The sequence below is a fragment of the Moschus berezovskii genome, chromosome 17 (assembly GCF_049115385.1).
Source record: "Moschus berezovskii isolate FMDL1 chromosome 17, NW_MosBer_1.0, whole genome shotgun sequence".
Classification (NCBI taxonomy): domain Eukaryota; kingdom Metazoa; phylum Chordata; class Mammalia; order Artiodactyla; family Moschidae; genus Moschus; species Moschus berezovskii.
Window position 1 is genome coordinate 63,865,339 of NC_142476.1, and position 15,205 is coordinate 63,880,543.

The window sequence follows — 15,205 nt, forward strand, 5'->3', positions numbered from 1 at the left end:
TTTTTCCCCTAATTGCCACATGTCAGATACCTGCCAGGTCAAAAAGAAGCGAAAGATGAAGTCACCCTAAGCACAAGAAATTCATGATTCACCTTGGATGCTGAGACACACACACAAGTGAAAAGTTAATGTTTCGTAACCACGTGCTGAATATTAAAAAATGTATCAAGGAGAAGGAGATTGTATAGTTTGGAGTCACCCGGATCATCTTTGTAGGAAAAAATGACATTTTGCCTTGAAGAGTATTTCACTTAGCTGGAAGTAGAGAAAGGAGTGCTTTTTCAGAAGGAAGTGGGTATGGCATGGGCAGAGATGGGTAGTTGGAGCTGGAAGAGACTAGGAGACACTACTTCGCCTGTCTCTTCTTTAGGGACAGTGTTCTTGTGACCGTCCCCTGCCTGTCCCGTTGTCCTTCAGGATTCCCCTCTTTCCCCCTACACTGGAGATATCTCTTGGATGTGTTTCTGATTCTGTCTGTCGTGGACATCCTCATCTGATTATCTGACGTCCACTGGCTTAGTCTGTGGTGGCCAGTGAGAGAGTGTGTTAGCTGTGAGAATACAGAAGGAGTAATGATTGACTGGTTGATGGACAAGGAGAAAAGCAAAATGAATGATGACTTTGTTTCGCTAGATGACTAAAGGCAGCAGAAATCCGGAACATAAGCAGTGCTTCAGACTTGAGTTGAGAGTTTAGTTTTGCATACAAGCATGTCCATAGGCCAGTTGAGGGGCCACAGTAGAACTCAGCAGTTTTTCAAGCTAAAATTCTGCACAACTTAGACTTGATTCTCCTGTGGCCCAAATTTGTTCTTCCATGAGAGGCTTCCACTCCGGATTTCACCTAGTCATCTAGTGAGGCCAGTGACAGCATCAGCGAGACAGCCCAGCTTAGCAAAAAAGTTTAGAACTTCATTTTTCAAAACACAATCAACTGAAAGCTCAGAGAAACCTAATTTTATTTAACTGGAATTGTCTGCTAAGTCCTAACAATTGGTTGTTTGAGAATCAAGGAAGTAACAGTAGAATGAGATGATTCTGAAATATGTTTTGAGTTGCTTGAATTTTTTGCCAAGAGGGCTGTTTGAATTTAGATTAAATGTTGAAGTACATGAACACATTAAAGATTCTTTTTATTTGTTTTACCATTGGCACTAAAAATAGTTTAAAAGAGTATATAGTTCATACTCTCCCATTCTAATAAATTTAAGCTATCCATATTAATTTAAAATAATTTCTACAATTTCATTGTAATTAATCAAAATTATCCTACCCTTATTATCCTATCTTTATTAGAGAAACTTTTTACCATCTGGTGTATAGAATTACAGTATTGTAAATTTAACAGTCTAAGTTCTTCGTAGAGAAAATTGTCACACTTAGTTGCTTAGTAATTTCTTTTCATTTGGGGATCTGAAATTATACAAATTAGAATCCTAATTCTGGGAGCATATAGGATGTTTAACTTAAGTTCTTTAATTTTTAAAGAACCGACAAGAAAACCTTGGGAAAGAACAAATACAATGAATGGCAGCAAGTCACCTGTTATTTCCAGGTAATCGATTTTTTTCTAAGTTTTATATTACAGTTGTATCTAAGAAGAAATTAACATCTGCATTTTTATCGGTCTGAATTCTATCATATGCTTATTATTATCACCCAGGTTGTCTGAAATTTCTAGATAGCTTTTATTCCTCCCAGTACTTATATTTTGAAAAAATTCAAAACAACTACAGAAAAATTGAAAGAATAGTATAGCAAACATCCATGTACCCATCACCTAGATTCACCAGTTATTAACATTTTGCCAACATTGGCTTGAACTCTTGTCTACACATCCACACTTTTTTCTCTCTGAATAGTTGAAAGGCAGTTTGCAAATATGTGCTGCTTCACCCCTAATACTTGAGCATTTTTCTTAAGAAATAGGACATTCTCCTGTATAACCTCAATATCATTATTACTGTCAATAAATAACATTGAACTTTTGAAAGAAACATAATGCTTTAAACTGAAAAACGGCTAGAGAGAAAAGGCTGTAGTGTTTAAGAGAGTGCAGAATAAAACCTAAAAGTTTGAATTTATAAAGTAGAAAGATTTGTTTTTCAGTTGAAACTTCTAATTATAGTTGAGTTAAGAAAGATAATACCCAGGAACACTAGTTAATTCATGTTTCTACAAGTGGCTATGTGTTGCATAGTCAAGCAAATTCAGTATTCCTTAGTCAGGCATACTTTACTGTCATAACTAACTTTATATTGTAGGTCTTAAACATAGATGAAACATTTTCTTCGTTTATGAGACAGTTTAAAGGACTCATATTTTTCCTAGAAAAAAGTTTGCGTCTTGAGACTGAAAAATTTTTTTTGCCTTTTGTTTCTGAGCTGTTTGCCTTATTTTTTGCCTCATAAAAAAGCAGACTTAACGTCTAATTATAGAAGCCTAATTAAAAAAAATACAAGAATAGGCCTTATATTGTCACAGGTCTGCTGTACATGAACTTCACTCTAAATTTGGATTGGTTTTTTGTGTGGTTCTTTCTGTTGGTGGGAAAGATTTGGTGATGACACAATTAAATTTCACAAAGAAACTGGGCCTTTTTGAATGTATAGAAGCTTTGAGTTTCTCCGTGACTGAAAGATGAATATATTCAACTAGAATTGCTTTTGGTGAACATGTTTCTTCAACAGAGTGGAAAAACTGCATTTCTGTTGCCAGATACCTAATTGATGTGGCCTTCTAATGTATCTCCAGTGGTAGTTACAGATTTCCTTCAGTAGCATGGTACAACACCCAGTTTATCAAGCACCGTGCATATCAGAACAGACCTGTGACGTGCAGTGTCCTTTGAAGTTGCAAATTGTAACGGGGAGGAATGCCTTCTCTTTGTCACTACTTTCATCCCTGCCTTATTGATAGGGATTCCATAGTGAGCTTGCCTAAAGCTAAACTTAAATTCATGGCAAGAGTTCTATCGTAGATGGGACATGGAAAAACTTCTCCAGGTGGAATGTATGTGTTCCTTCATATGGTTGGGTTCATTTAATAACGGAAAGAATATTCTTTCAGAGACTTTTCAGACTTCTAAAGAAAGTTTAATAAACGTTATAAGCATCCCTGTTTAAAAAATGTTTTGTATAGATTAATCACATGTGGGTTCTTATTATCCAGGAGTGTATTGTAATCGTGTTCTAGCTGTGGTAGATGGTTTTCTTCTCTTTTCCCAGAGTGAACATTCTAAAATGCCCAATTAAAGAACTATTGCTTTTCTTCCTAAATTACTCCCCTCATTCCTTCTGAAAACAAGAATATTGGCCCTTTTTTTTTTTACTTTTATTTAGCACACTTTATCCTTGCACGGTACTGAAAGTAAATATTCAGTGTCAATATTATGTTAGTGATAAGATGGATTAATATCCTGTGATATATATGCTGTATTAAGTGAAGATGTCAGACAGTGGAATAAAAGCAAGAATGTTGACCTATGGCTGATTCATGTGAGGTTTGATGGAAACAACAAAATTCTGTAAAGCAATTATCCTTCAATTAAAAAAAAAATTTTTTAAAAAACTCTAAATCACGACTGGAAAGTAACGTTGGAAAGTTTGTGAATTCTTCCCATAGCATTAAATGGGAGCTTACAGATCTTGTATTCAAGATGAAAAAAAGTTCTTTACATACCTCCTTAGAAGAGCTAATTTTGTATACTTCAAGCTACAGTGATTTTTACTGTGCTTTTTATTTGAGTCTGTAGTTTTATTTATATTCACTCTAATAGAAATGTTGTGTGTTTTGATACTTGTTGAATTTTTATATAAGTAGGTTTTACACTATGTAAAAGTAGCCACTACATAATGATTTTTTAAAAGAATTCTCTGTAATTATCACGTGAACGGTGTCCTCACATAACTTGACTTAGTCTCCAAATAATCTTTTTTTTTTTTTTACAATTATTTTAAAGTTAATGGACTCCTTTAGTTCTTCTGTTTGCTATAACTAAAACCTGTAAAACAGTAACAAAACGAGAATTATTTTTAAGAGTTCTATTGTGTATCCCTTTAAATGGTTTTTCCCCTTCATAGACGGGATTCTCCAAGGAAAAATCAGATTGTTTTTGACAACAGGTCCTATGATTCATTACACAGGTATCATCCTGATGTGACTTTGTGATTTGAGACTTTTAAATAACATTTTCAGGATAGGGCTGAGCTTTTTCTACATGGATTGGTAATCACCACAAAGGAGAAATGGCGATAACATAAATCTTTCATACTTAGCTGTATCTAAAACACTCCTTTAGAAAAAATTCTGAGTGATTTTAGTGAGAAAAATTAATAGTATTTATTTCCCTGCCATCAGTTTATATTTGGATTATGATAAATATAAATGGTCAACATACCTGAAATATGAGAATGAGAATCGAAGTCCACGTGTATCGAGAGTTTCTAGCTTTTGCATTTTATTTTAAAAGGCATTCTTTTTATAAGACAAGGCTTTAAAAATTTGAACAGAAGATCCTGTACTCTTTGTCACTGGAAGACAGGACAGTATTACAGCCACAGTGAATAGCCATTGTGAATAATTTATTATTTGAGGAAAATCTCTGTTTCCTACATACTTTGCAGTAAATTGAGTATCTTTAACAACCTAACATCTAATATCCTTGAGCAGATTATTTTCTAGGATGAATCCTGTTATACCATTTTTTAATTAAAACTTAAGATATGAACCATGTGTTTCTTTCTTAATTAAAAAAATTGACAGTTTCTTAAGATCCTCAGTGCTTAAGCTATATTTAGAATTTATTTGGCAGAACAGGGACTTAAATAGTTGCAGTATTGTTATTTTAAAGGCAGTATCTAGAGGCAACACTCTCATTATAAAGTAATAAAAATCTCCCTTTTTTTGTTATCAGTTATGGCGAAAACCTTAATGTTAGAAATAACTGAGATATTATACTCATGTTACTATATGCATCTGTTTTTTAGAATGTACATCAAGTCTACTGGGAGCATAAATAGTATACGGGAGGTTGTCTTTGGTAGTGAGTAAGGAGTTCTGTAATCAGACTCTATTCGACCACATTGTTATTAGCTACAGTTATTTTCATGCCATTGATGATTAAAATATTTGGCAAGTTCATTGTTAGCCAATTAAATTTGCATAAAGTGTTTATAATACAGTAGTGAAATAGTTTTTCCTGCTTTTTTTGAGGTGGTTTAATTGTTTTGACCAAAGACTTACTTAGAAAATTTGCTAACACATAGAAAAATAGCATTTAACAATGAGATTTTCTGTTGTAAATCTTTACAGTTTGCCGCTTTCATACATAGTACCCCCCTGAGATACTGTTGATAAACCTTTTTTAAAAAGTGGTGATTACGTCTTTCCTTAAGTATGAAAAGTTCCCCCCTTTAGTTAATTATCACGGTGATGGCGGTGGTGGCGGCGGCGGTGGTGGTGGATTGCATGTTAGCATGAATTAAATTTTTTAAAAATTGCATGTTTCCACGATTTTTTTAATTATATAACAATAATTTTCTGGATTGTTTAGTAAATATGGATGTATTTATAACATACTCCCCGGTTAAGTAACAGACTATTGTTATTCACATGAATTTCAAGGATATTCATTATGTAAGTTTAATCAAAACAGTGTTTGTACCAATTAAATGTGAAATGTAAAAGAAAAGCAGAATAAATAATAATTTACTTCTGGAAAGCAGGAACAGGCAGTATGGGTAAATGAAATGCATAAAAGTCAACATTTATGATACTTACTGTATAGACCAGATTCTGCAGTGCAGTTTGACTTGCATACTGTGGATCTCAGTACATCTTAAATGACTGTAGCATTAAGTCACCTCCTCAACAAGGTGAAAAGGTATATTGTCTCAAGAGGAAAGGAAGTATGTCATATAAATCTTATCCAGCACAGGGCCTAGCTCAGTGCCTCTTGAATGAAATTTTATGAGTTATTATTTTTCTTGTTCATATAAACATAGCAGCAGATATGTAGTAAAATTGGTTGATTTGCTTCACAACAATCTTTTAAGCTGTCATATGTTTCATGTGAACCTAAATGACTCAAGATTTCCTCTTCACACATGGTGCCTATGGGTTTGAAGTATAATAATGCCTTATAAGAATTGTAAGTTTGAAAAAGTTATGCCTGTCAAGTCTTGGTTCAGATTTCTCACATTGGTATTCTGCAAAGGTGGAAATATATGGCCTAACAGTTTTCATTTGCGTTGATTTGTGACCCTTAAAAAGTGGCCACTTAATATATTCTAAAAGCTGAAAATGAAGTATCATTCAGTTAAAATTCTAAATTTTTCCACTTAGTATTTTCTCTTATTGCCAGAATTGGAGAGGGAGTCATGACTGACTGACTTGATTTTGAAACTTTTTGCTTAAAATATGGCTAATCCTTAAGACTTATTTCTTCATGTAAAATTTTTTAACAGAAGCTCAACTTTTAAAAATGTAATTGTAATTGATAGTCTGCTTCTGTCTCCTTACCCTCCCCGTTTTTTAAACAAAGTAAGTTTGTGGAAGTAGTTATATGACCATTCAGATACCATCTTTATAAAAACTTCATTGGGAAACATCCACAAAGCCAATTGGATATGAACATACTTTTTTAAACTTAATAACTTATTTTTAACTTAATAATCATATTTCCAAGATGCTTATTTATTTTGATGCTTGATATGGAATGGAACACATACAAAGAAATCATACTCATTAAGCAGTTCCCACCCCCAGAAACCAAGGCATAGAATTTGAAAAGTGATTTATACAGAGTGAAACAGTCTGGTCTTTATCATTTCGCTCTCATTGGTTTGCCAGCTATTTCGTAGATAGCGTACAGTTTCAAAAGGAGAGAACATGATTGTGTTACTTGGGCTGGGTCGTTGCAGCTGGCCTCCCATCTGTCCTGGCCACGATGCCACCTGTTACCCTGTCACCATCCTCATGCCTGAAGAGCGTTGTCCTCTAGTCTTTACTGGAAAAGTCTTGTCACGTTATCAACTTTTTTGATTTCTCTATAAATACTGATAATGCTGTAAAAAGCGAAAAATATTTTTGTACATCCTAATCAGTTCTGCAACTATTAAGATAATTAACTCTTTAACATGTGTTTCAAGAAATGTACTGAAATCTGGTGTTGGGCTGGTAAGTTTGCAATTACTAATGAACTTGTTAAATATGCTAAGTGTTACTTACCTGTCCTGAAAATTTCATTTGTCCAGACCCAAATCTGCACCTTCGTCACAGCCCAGTGCCAACGGAGTCCAGACGGAGGGACTGGACTATGACAGGCTGAAGCAGGTGGGTGCCCAGCAGGAGCTTCCCTTTATTTGTACTTGTTCTTTTTAAAAATAATTCCATGTATGTATATTTGACAGGTTGTGAATGTATTTGAAAAGAATATAGATGATATTTTTGTAGAAATTAAACAGTAGCATTCATGCTGTATTACTTCATTCAGATGCTCAGGTTTTGGTTCATCAGTTTGCATAAAGTGCCAGCAGTGGTGGAGGGTAGGGACAGTGGTTTAATGTAATAGGATAAACGTTAAACGTATGTGCATGGTATACAGTTGTTCAAGAGAAAAAAATAGGCTTGCACTCAGCATTGGCCAAAACAGACCCACCGAGTCTGGTTTTAGCAAGAATGTAAGGAAGATGAGTACTCTCACATATTTCTGTGAAAGGAAGCAGTTTGGGGAAAAAATCAATAAGAAAAAGATATTGTTCGTATTTTAGATACAGCATGCATTGTGTTTAATACCTATATACACAGAAAAAAATGGAAGGAGTAATAGGTAATTTTGGAACCTTGAGCTGTTTTACTTCTAAAAGAGGTAAAATAATTTAAAATGATAGTGTTTTAAAAGATTGGAAAAGTCTTAGTGAAATAGCTATCAGTTTTGTAGACCTGATAGTTACTCCTGTAATGAACAATGTAATCTTTGTCTTCTTATCCTGCACTTCAGAATAGCCTGTGAAGATAACAGTGGTACTGATCACTATAATAGGCATTTACCGACTGTCTGGCAGACCTCAGTGTTATGCATTTTCTAGGTTATTAGCATGACATTGTCTCCTAATCCTGGTAGTATTCAGATAACATAGTGTCTGTACTTAAATGGTGCACATCAGAGGTTCAGAGAATTTGAATTTACTCAGTCCCATAGTCGGGATCAGAATCCTGTCTTTATCTTCAGAGCTCACTTTCCCCATTCCATCACTCATTTTTTAAAATATCAGCAGTTTGAGTGGGGCTTAAAAGAGTACCAATAATGTTGCAGTATAATGAGTTCAAAGTAAAAGTTAAATAAGAATTAAAGCAACAAATAGTAACAGTTTCAGATCAGCCTAACTTTTATACTACAACGCTGTTAGAACAGTTGAGTAATGCAATTTGAAAAGTATGTGGTAATTGATAATCAAGCGCTTGTTTTCTGTGTGTTAAACATGGCTTTCTTTTCTTGAAAAATATCTTGAAATGGAGCACTTGTACACAATTAAAATATGGTCAGTTCTCGACTCTCTGAAGTAGGGGACTTGAGAGGAATAGATTTGATTTTAGGACTGATTTTAAGTTAATTTGAAAAAGAATATCTTATTAGTTTTGTGCCTCAGTTTCCTCACTGGAAAATGGAGGAAATAAACTAATTGATAATTTCCAACCTTATTTTAAACATGAAAAGCTTTTTTTAAAGATGAGCCTTAAACATAGAGCTGTTTAATTTTACCTAAGGTGTGCGCAGTGCTACAGAACGTCACAGAATTTGAAATTAATCCTTCCAAAGGATAGTTGTTTTTCACCCATTAAAATTATCACCTTATTAGCCCTTTTAGCATTCATGTTACACAATCTTTATTTTTTAACTAGTGGGGTATATCCATTATTTCAAGTTGAACTTTATAAATAGAAATTTTGCAAAATAAGTAAAGACGGTGGTTATCTTAGAGGAAAGAGGGTCTAGAGCATCACTATTAAATAGAAATATTAGGCTGGCTAAAAAGTTTGTTCAGTTCAGTCGCTCAGACATGTCCAACTCTTTGCGACCGTATGGACTACAGAACGCCAGGCTTCCCTGTCCAGCACCAACTCCCAGTGCTTTCTCAAACTCATGTCCATTGAGTTGGTGATGCCATCCAACCATCTCACCCTCTGCCATCCCCTTCCCTTCTGCCTTCAGTCTTTCCCAGCATCACAGTCTTTTCCAGTGAGTTAGTTCTTCACATCAGGTGGCCAAAGTATTGGAGTATCAGCTTCACCATCAGTCCTTCCAATGAAAATTCAGGACTGATTTTCTTTAGGATGGACTGGATGGATCTCCTTGCAGTCCATGGGACTCTCAAGCATCTTCCCCAATACCACAGTTCAAAAGCATCAATTCTTCGGCGCTCAGCTTCCTTTACAGTCCAACTCTCACATCCATACATGACTACTGGAAAAACCATAACCTTGACTAGACGGACCTTTATTGGCAAAGTAAACACCTCTCCTTTTTAATATGCTGTCTATGTTGGTCATAACTTTTCTTCCAAGGAGCAAGCATCTTTTAATTTCATGGCTGCAGTCACCATCTGCAGTGATTTTGGAGCCCCCCAAAATAAAATCTGACACTGTTTCTACTGTTTCCCCATCTGTTTCCCATGAAGTGATGGGACTGGATGCCATCATCTTATTAGTTTTCTGAATGCTGAGTTTTAAGCCAGCTTTTTCACTCTCCTCTTTCACCTTCATCCATAGGCTCTTTAGTTCCTCTTCACTTTATGCCATAAGGGTGGTGTCATCTGCATATCTGAGGTTATTTATATTTCTGCCAGCAATCTTGATTCCAGCTTATGTTTCGTCCAGCCTAGGATTTCTCATGATGTACTCTGCATAGAAGTTAAATAAGCAGGGTGACAATATACAGCCTTGACATACTCCCTTCCCTAATTTGGAACCAGTCTGTTGTTCCATGTCCAGTTCTAACTGTTGCTTCCTGACATGCATACAGATTTCTCAGGAGACAGGTCAGGTGGTCTGGTATTCCCATCTCTTTCAGAATTTTCCACAGTTTGTGGTGATCCACAAGTCAAAGGCTTTGGCATAGTCAATAAAGCAGAGGTAGATGCTTTTCTGGAACTCTCTTGCATTTTTGATGATCCAACGGATGTTAGCAGTTTGATCTCTGGTTCCTCTGCCTTTTCTGAATCCAGCTTGAACATCTGGAAGTTCATGGTTCATGTACTGTTGAAGCCTGGCTTGGAGAATTTTGAGCATTACTTTGCTAGCATGTGAGATGAATGCAATTGTGCGGTAGTTTGAGCATTCTTTGGCATTGCCTCTCTTTGGGATTGGAATGAAAACTGACCTTTTCCAGCCCTGTGGCCACTGCTGAGTTTTCCAAATTTGCTGGCATATTGAATGCAGCACTTTCACAGCATCATATTTTAGGGTTTGAAATAGCTCAACTGGAATTCCATCACCTCCTCTGGTTTTGTTTGTAGTCATGCTTCCTAAGGCCCACTTGACTTCTCATTCAAGGATGTCTGGTTCTGGGTGAGTGATCACACCATTGTGGTTATCTGGGTCATGAATATCTTTTTTGTATTGTTCTTCTGTGTATTCTTGCCACCTCTTCTTAATCTTCTGCTTCTGTTAGGTCCCTACCATTTCTGTCCTTTATTGAGCCCATCTTTGCATGAAATGTTCCCTTGGTATCTCTGATTTTCTTGAAGAGATCTCTAGTCTTTCCTGTTCTGTTGTTTTCCTCTATTTCTTTGCATTGATCACTGAGGAAGGCTTTCTTATCTCTCCTTGCTATTCTTTGCAGCTCTGCATTCAAATGGGTATTTCTTTTCTTTTCTCCTTTGCCTTTCATTTCTCTTCTTTTCTCATCCATTTGTAAGGACTCCTCAGACAGCCATTTTGCCTTTTTGCATTTTTTTTTCTTGGAGATGGTCTTGATCATTGTCTCCTGTACAATGTCCATAGTTCTTCAGGCACTCTGTCTATCAGGTCTAATCCCTTGAATCTGTTTGTCATTTCCACTGTATAATCGTAAGGGATTTGATTTAGGTCATACCTGAATGGTCTAGTGGTTTTCCCTACTTTGTTCCAGTAAAGTCTGAATTTGGCAATAAGGAGTTCATGATCTGAGCCACAGTCAGCTCCCAGTCTTGTTTTTGCTGACTGTATAGAGCTTCTCCATCTTTGGCTGCAAAGAACATAGTCAGTCTGATTTCGGTATTGATCATCTGGTGATGTCCATGTGTAGAGTCTTCTCTTGTGTTGCTGGAAGAGGGTGTTTGCTATGACCAGTGTGTTCTCTTGGCAAAACGCTGTTAGCCTTTGACCTTCTTCATTTTGTACTCCAAGGCCAAATTTGCTTCTTACTCCAGGTATTTCTTGACTTCCTACTTTTGCATTCCAGTCCCCTCTAATGAAAAAGATATCTCTTTTGGGTGTTAGTTCTAGAAGGTCTTGTAGGTCTTTATAGAACTGTTCAACTTCAGCTTCTTCAGCATTACTGGTTGGTGCATAGTCTTGGATTACTGTGATATTGAATGGTTTGCCTTGGAAACCAACAGACATCATTCTGTCATTTTTGAGATTGCATCCAAGTACTGCATTTCGGACTTTTTGTTGACTGATGGCTACTCCATTTCTTCTAAGAGATTCTTGCCCACGGTAGCAAATATAATGGTCATCTGAGTTAAATTCAGCTGTTCCAGTCCATTTTAGTTCACTGATTCCTAAAATGTCGATATTCACTCTTGCCATCTCCTGTTTGACCTCTTCCAATTTGCCTTGATTCATGGAGCTAACACTCCAGGTTCGTGTGCAATATTGCTCTTTACAGCATTGGACCTTGCTTCTATCACCAGTCACATCCACAACTGGGTGTTGTTTTTGCACGGCTCTGTCCCTTCATTCTTCCTGGAGTTATTTCTCCACTGATCTCCATTAGCATATTGGGCACCTACTGACCTGGGGAGTTCATCTTTCAGTGTCCTTTTTGCCTTTTCATACTGTTCATGGGGTTCTCAAGGCTAGAATACTGAAGTGGTTTGCCATTCCTTTCTCCAGTGGACCTTGTTTTGTCAGAACTCTTGACCATGACCCGTCTGTCTTGGGTGGTCCTACGTGGCATGGCTCATATAGTTTCTAGAGTTAGACAAGGCCATGGTCCATATGATCAGATTGATTAGTTTGCTAGGGTTTTTCCAAATGAACTTTTCGGCCAACTCTATGTAACATGGGTCACATACATTAAATTTTTAGGAGGTGCATTAAATGTAGAGAAATATAGGTGACATTCACTTTAATATATTTTTATTTAACCTGATGTAGCCAAAGTAATATTTCAGTATGTAATCAGTATGTTTAAATTACGATTAGTTACTTTACTTTCTTCATAGTAAATCTATGAAATCTGGTGTCTAACGTTTACAATGTATTTCACCTCAGACTTGCCATGTTTCAAGTGCTCAGTAGCTATGTGTGGCTGGTCTTCTGTCTTAAGACTGTGTATGTCCAGCAGGGTCCCATCCTCCTACTTCCCCACCTAATAGAGCAACCCCCGAGTGCCTTCTAGAGGAATCCTAGATTCGTGAAGCTTAGTTTGACAGCTCTGGTGATTCCTAAGCAGTCCCCATACTTCAGACCAGATGACAAATTTCCCAAGAGCTGATTGTCCAGTTTGTGTCTTCTTCCTTGAAACTTGTTTATGGACTGCCTCTTAGCTCCCAGAAGACTAGATTAAAAGCAGAGCTCTTATGTTTTATAGGGATTATCTGAATCATACCTTTCACGGCATGACCGGGTAATTATTTTAGGTTTAGAAAACATTCTGCTTCATATTTTGCTAAGCTAGAATAGGCAAAGATTGGGAAGAGAAAACTTATTAAAACACAATTTACCAAAATTGATCTTCTAAGTCATAAATTATGAATCTGGAAACAAAAGACAGGGCTAACATACATTCGTAAAATTTTATATGAGCAAGAATCTTTATTTTCTGTATTTCTGATGTTTTTCTCTAATATTTTAGGACATTTTAGATGAAATGAGAAAAGAATTAACTAAGCTAAAAGAAGAGCTCATTGATGGTGAGTGTCTAAACAAATTTGCTACTCTTATAATGTTTAATAATACCCATTTTAAAGAAAATGAAGATAAAAAAATACCTAGTTTATTACTTGAGGGCATAAAGCAATTACTTTTCCATATTATCCTGCCCTTTACTTGGCTTTGGATGCCAAAGAGAGGATCTCTCTCCCTCATATAATGGAAATTACTTGTGAAAACAGGGTAAACAAAATTCCTCTTAAGTTTCCAGTATTGAGTAGTATTAGATGGAAAAATAAGTAAACCACTCTTTTCATCCATCCCATCCCACTGAACTCTTGTTTTGAGCCCAAAGAATCCGTGTTTTCATTTTGTGTACAAAATGGAGAGAATATATAAATATATATAAATTGATGTTGTTACTGTAAAAGTAAGGAAATAGATTTCTTCAATAAAAGATGCACAGTTAGTGTATCTTTGCATTACTTGTGAGTTTGAATGCAGTCATTAAGATTTCTTAAGAATGAATCACCCATTTATGTTACCTTACCATTATATTTACTTTTAATATTTTTCCTTTTCCTACCAGCGATCAGGCAGGAACTGAGCAAGTCAAATACTGCGTAGAGAAACAACCTAAGGAGAGACAGGACTTTAATCTGGAAAAAGAAGAAAATAAAAACCTGCAAAGAACAACTGTTAGCAACAACAAACCCTTACGTTTTGTGAGCTGTAAGAAGAAAATGGAGATACACGGTTGGAAGGAGGGAAAAACCAACATACTTTGCAAGCCTTCAAACGTTACTGCTCCAGCGGATAAGCTGTTTCCCTCCCAGTTTGCTGCTTTTTTCTGACCTTTACAACAGGATGGAAGAGAGTCGTATAGGAGTTCCTATATCAGTTATGCAGAAATTAACTAAACCCGTCAGGCAAGATCACCATGCATTGAAAATATTTTCATGTCGAGAGAAGATTGCACATTTTCCACAGTCCATTGCTAAAATAAAGAGGAGAAAGGCTTGAGAAGTTTTTTTTTTTTTTTCCAGAGAATGCGGATGAAGAATTTAGCAAGTGATGCTATTGTATTGTAAATGTTTCTCTCAGGTTTGTCTTCCTATCATATTTGATATTCCGTGGATAATTGAGGTCAGCCTGTGTAGGTTAAGATCATAAAATGTGGAACAAATGGAATTGTATGTGCTTTCAAAAGGTGACATTTATAAGAAAGTGTCCTAAAAATGATTTGTCCAGAGTGAGGAATTTTACAATGATAGGAGGTCTCTCAAGTTTAGCCTTCATGCAATTTTGTAGATTCAAACATAAAATTCATCCAGAATCTAAAGATTTAGATGCCTTCCTAAATTGTTACAATGCTTTACCAAATCTATGACTCCTACATAACACAAACCAGTGGTCAAATGTAAAACAATATATTGTAGATTTACTGTAGGTTTTCAACCTTTTTTAGATTTATGCATGTGGACATTTTTATAACGTAATTACAACCACCACAAAAATTAGCTTTTTTAATTGCAGACAGTAATGCATGTTAAACTAATATGTAGTGGCCTTTTCAAGGCCTAGTCCCAGGGAAAACATTTTGTAGAGTATAGGGAGTGGGAGGAGGGGAAGGAATAATTTTTTATTTAAAGTTAATTTCTGCACTATCTTTTTTTCTCAGTTATCTGCATGAATAATGATGAATATTTTGTGACTTTAATTGGTAAATGTTAACAGAACCAAGTACTTAATCTTTTACATCATGTCTTCAGCTATTTGTATTTTAATTCAGTAACTTCAGTGGTCTGAAACATGATTCTGAGCTTCACATGAATTCTGTCTTCCTGTGGAATTCAAACTTTCGATCCCTGAATCTGGCAGTTATTACCACCCGGTGCCCTGTAGTTATCCAGGTGTTCAGGTACACATTCCTGACTTCAGAGCTGCTTTCGAACTTTTATGTGGAAATACTAGAAAAGTAACAACGATGGCAGCAATTGAGGTCACAGAAATCATCGGATAAAGGGAAAAACGACGAGGGGTCCTGCATAATTTTCTTTGAATAAATAAAGTGAGACTTAGGTGGTGGGAAGAAGGAACTAGATGTTCTACTTACCACCATGTGC

The 15,205-nt window shown here is 35.9% G+C and overlaps 1 protein-coding gene across 10 annotated transcripts in view; it reads left to right on the forward strand.

The window, feature by feature from the left end:
* Positions 1-14,913, forward strand: part of ENAH (ENAH actin regulator) — a 159,142-nt gene extending 144,229 nt beyond the window's left edge. For 5 of the 10 annotated variants that reach the window (XM_055419798.1, XM_055419803.1, XM_055419800.1 and 2 more), the window contains 5 exons: positions 1,488-1,554; positions 4,082-4,144; positions 7,256-7,334; positions 13,063-13,120; positions 13,669-14,913. In XM_055419798.1, coding sequence (XP_055275773.1) covers positions 1,488-1,554; positions 4,082-4,144; positions 7,256-7,334; positions 13,063-13,120; positions 13,669-13,706 — 305 coding nt within the window. In that variant the 3' untranslated portion in view covers positions 13,707-14,913. The remainder of the gene's footprint in view (positions 1-1,487; positions 1,555-4,081; positions 4,145-7,255; positions 7,335-13,062; positions 13,121-13,668) is intronic. The other 5 variants (XM_055419801.1, XM_055419805.1, XM_055419802.1 and 2 more) reach the window with 1 other exon arrangement.
* The last annotated feature ends 292 nt before the right edge of the window (positions 14,914-15,205 follow it).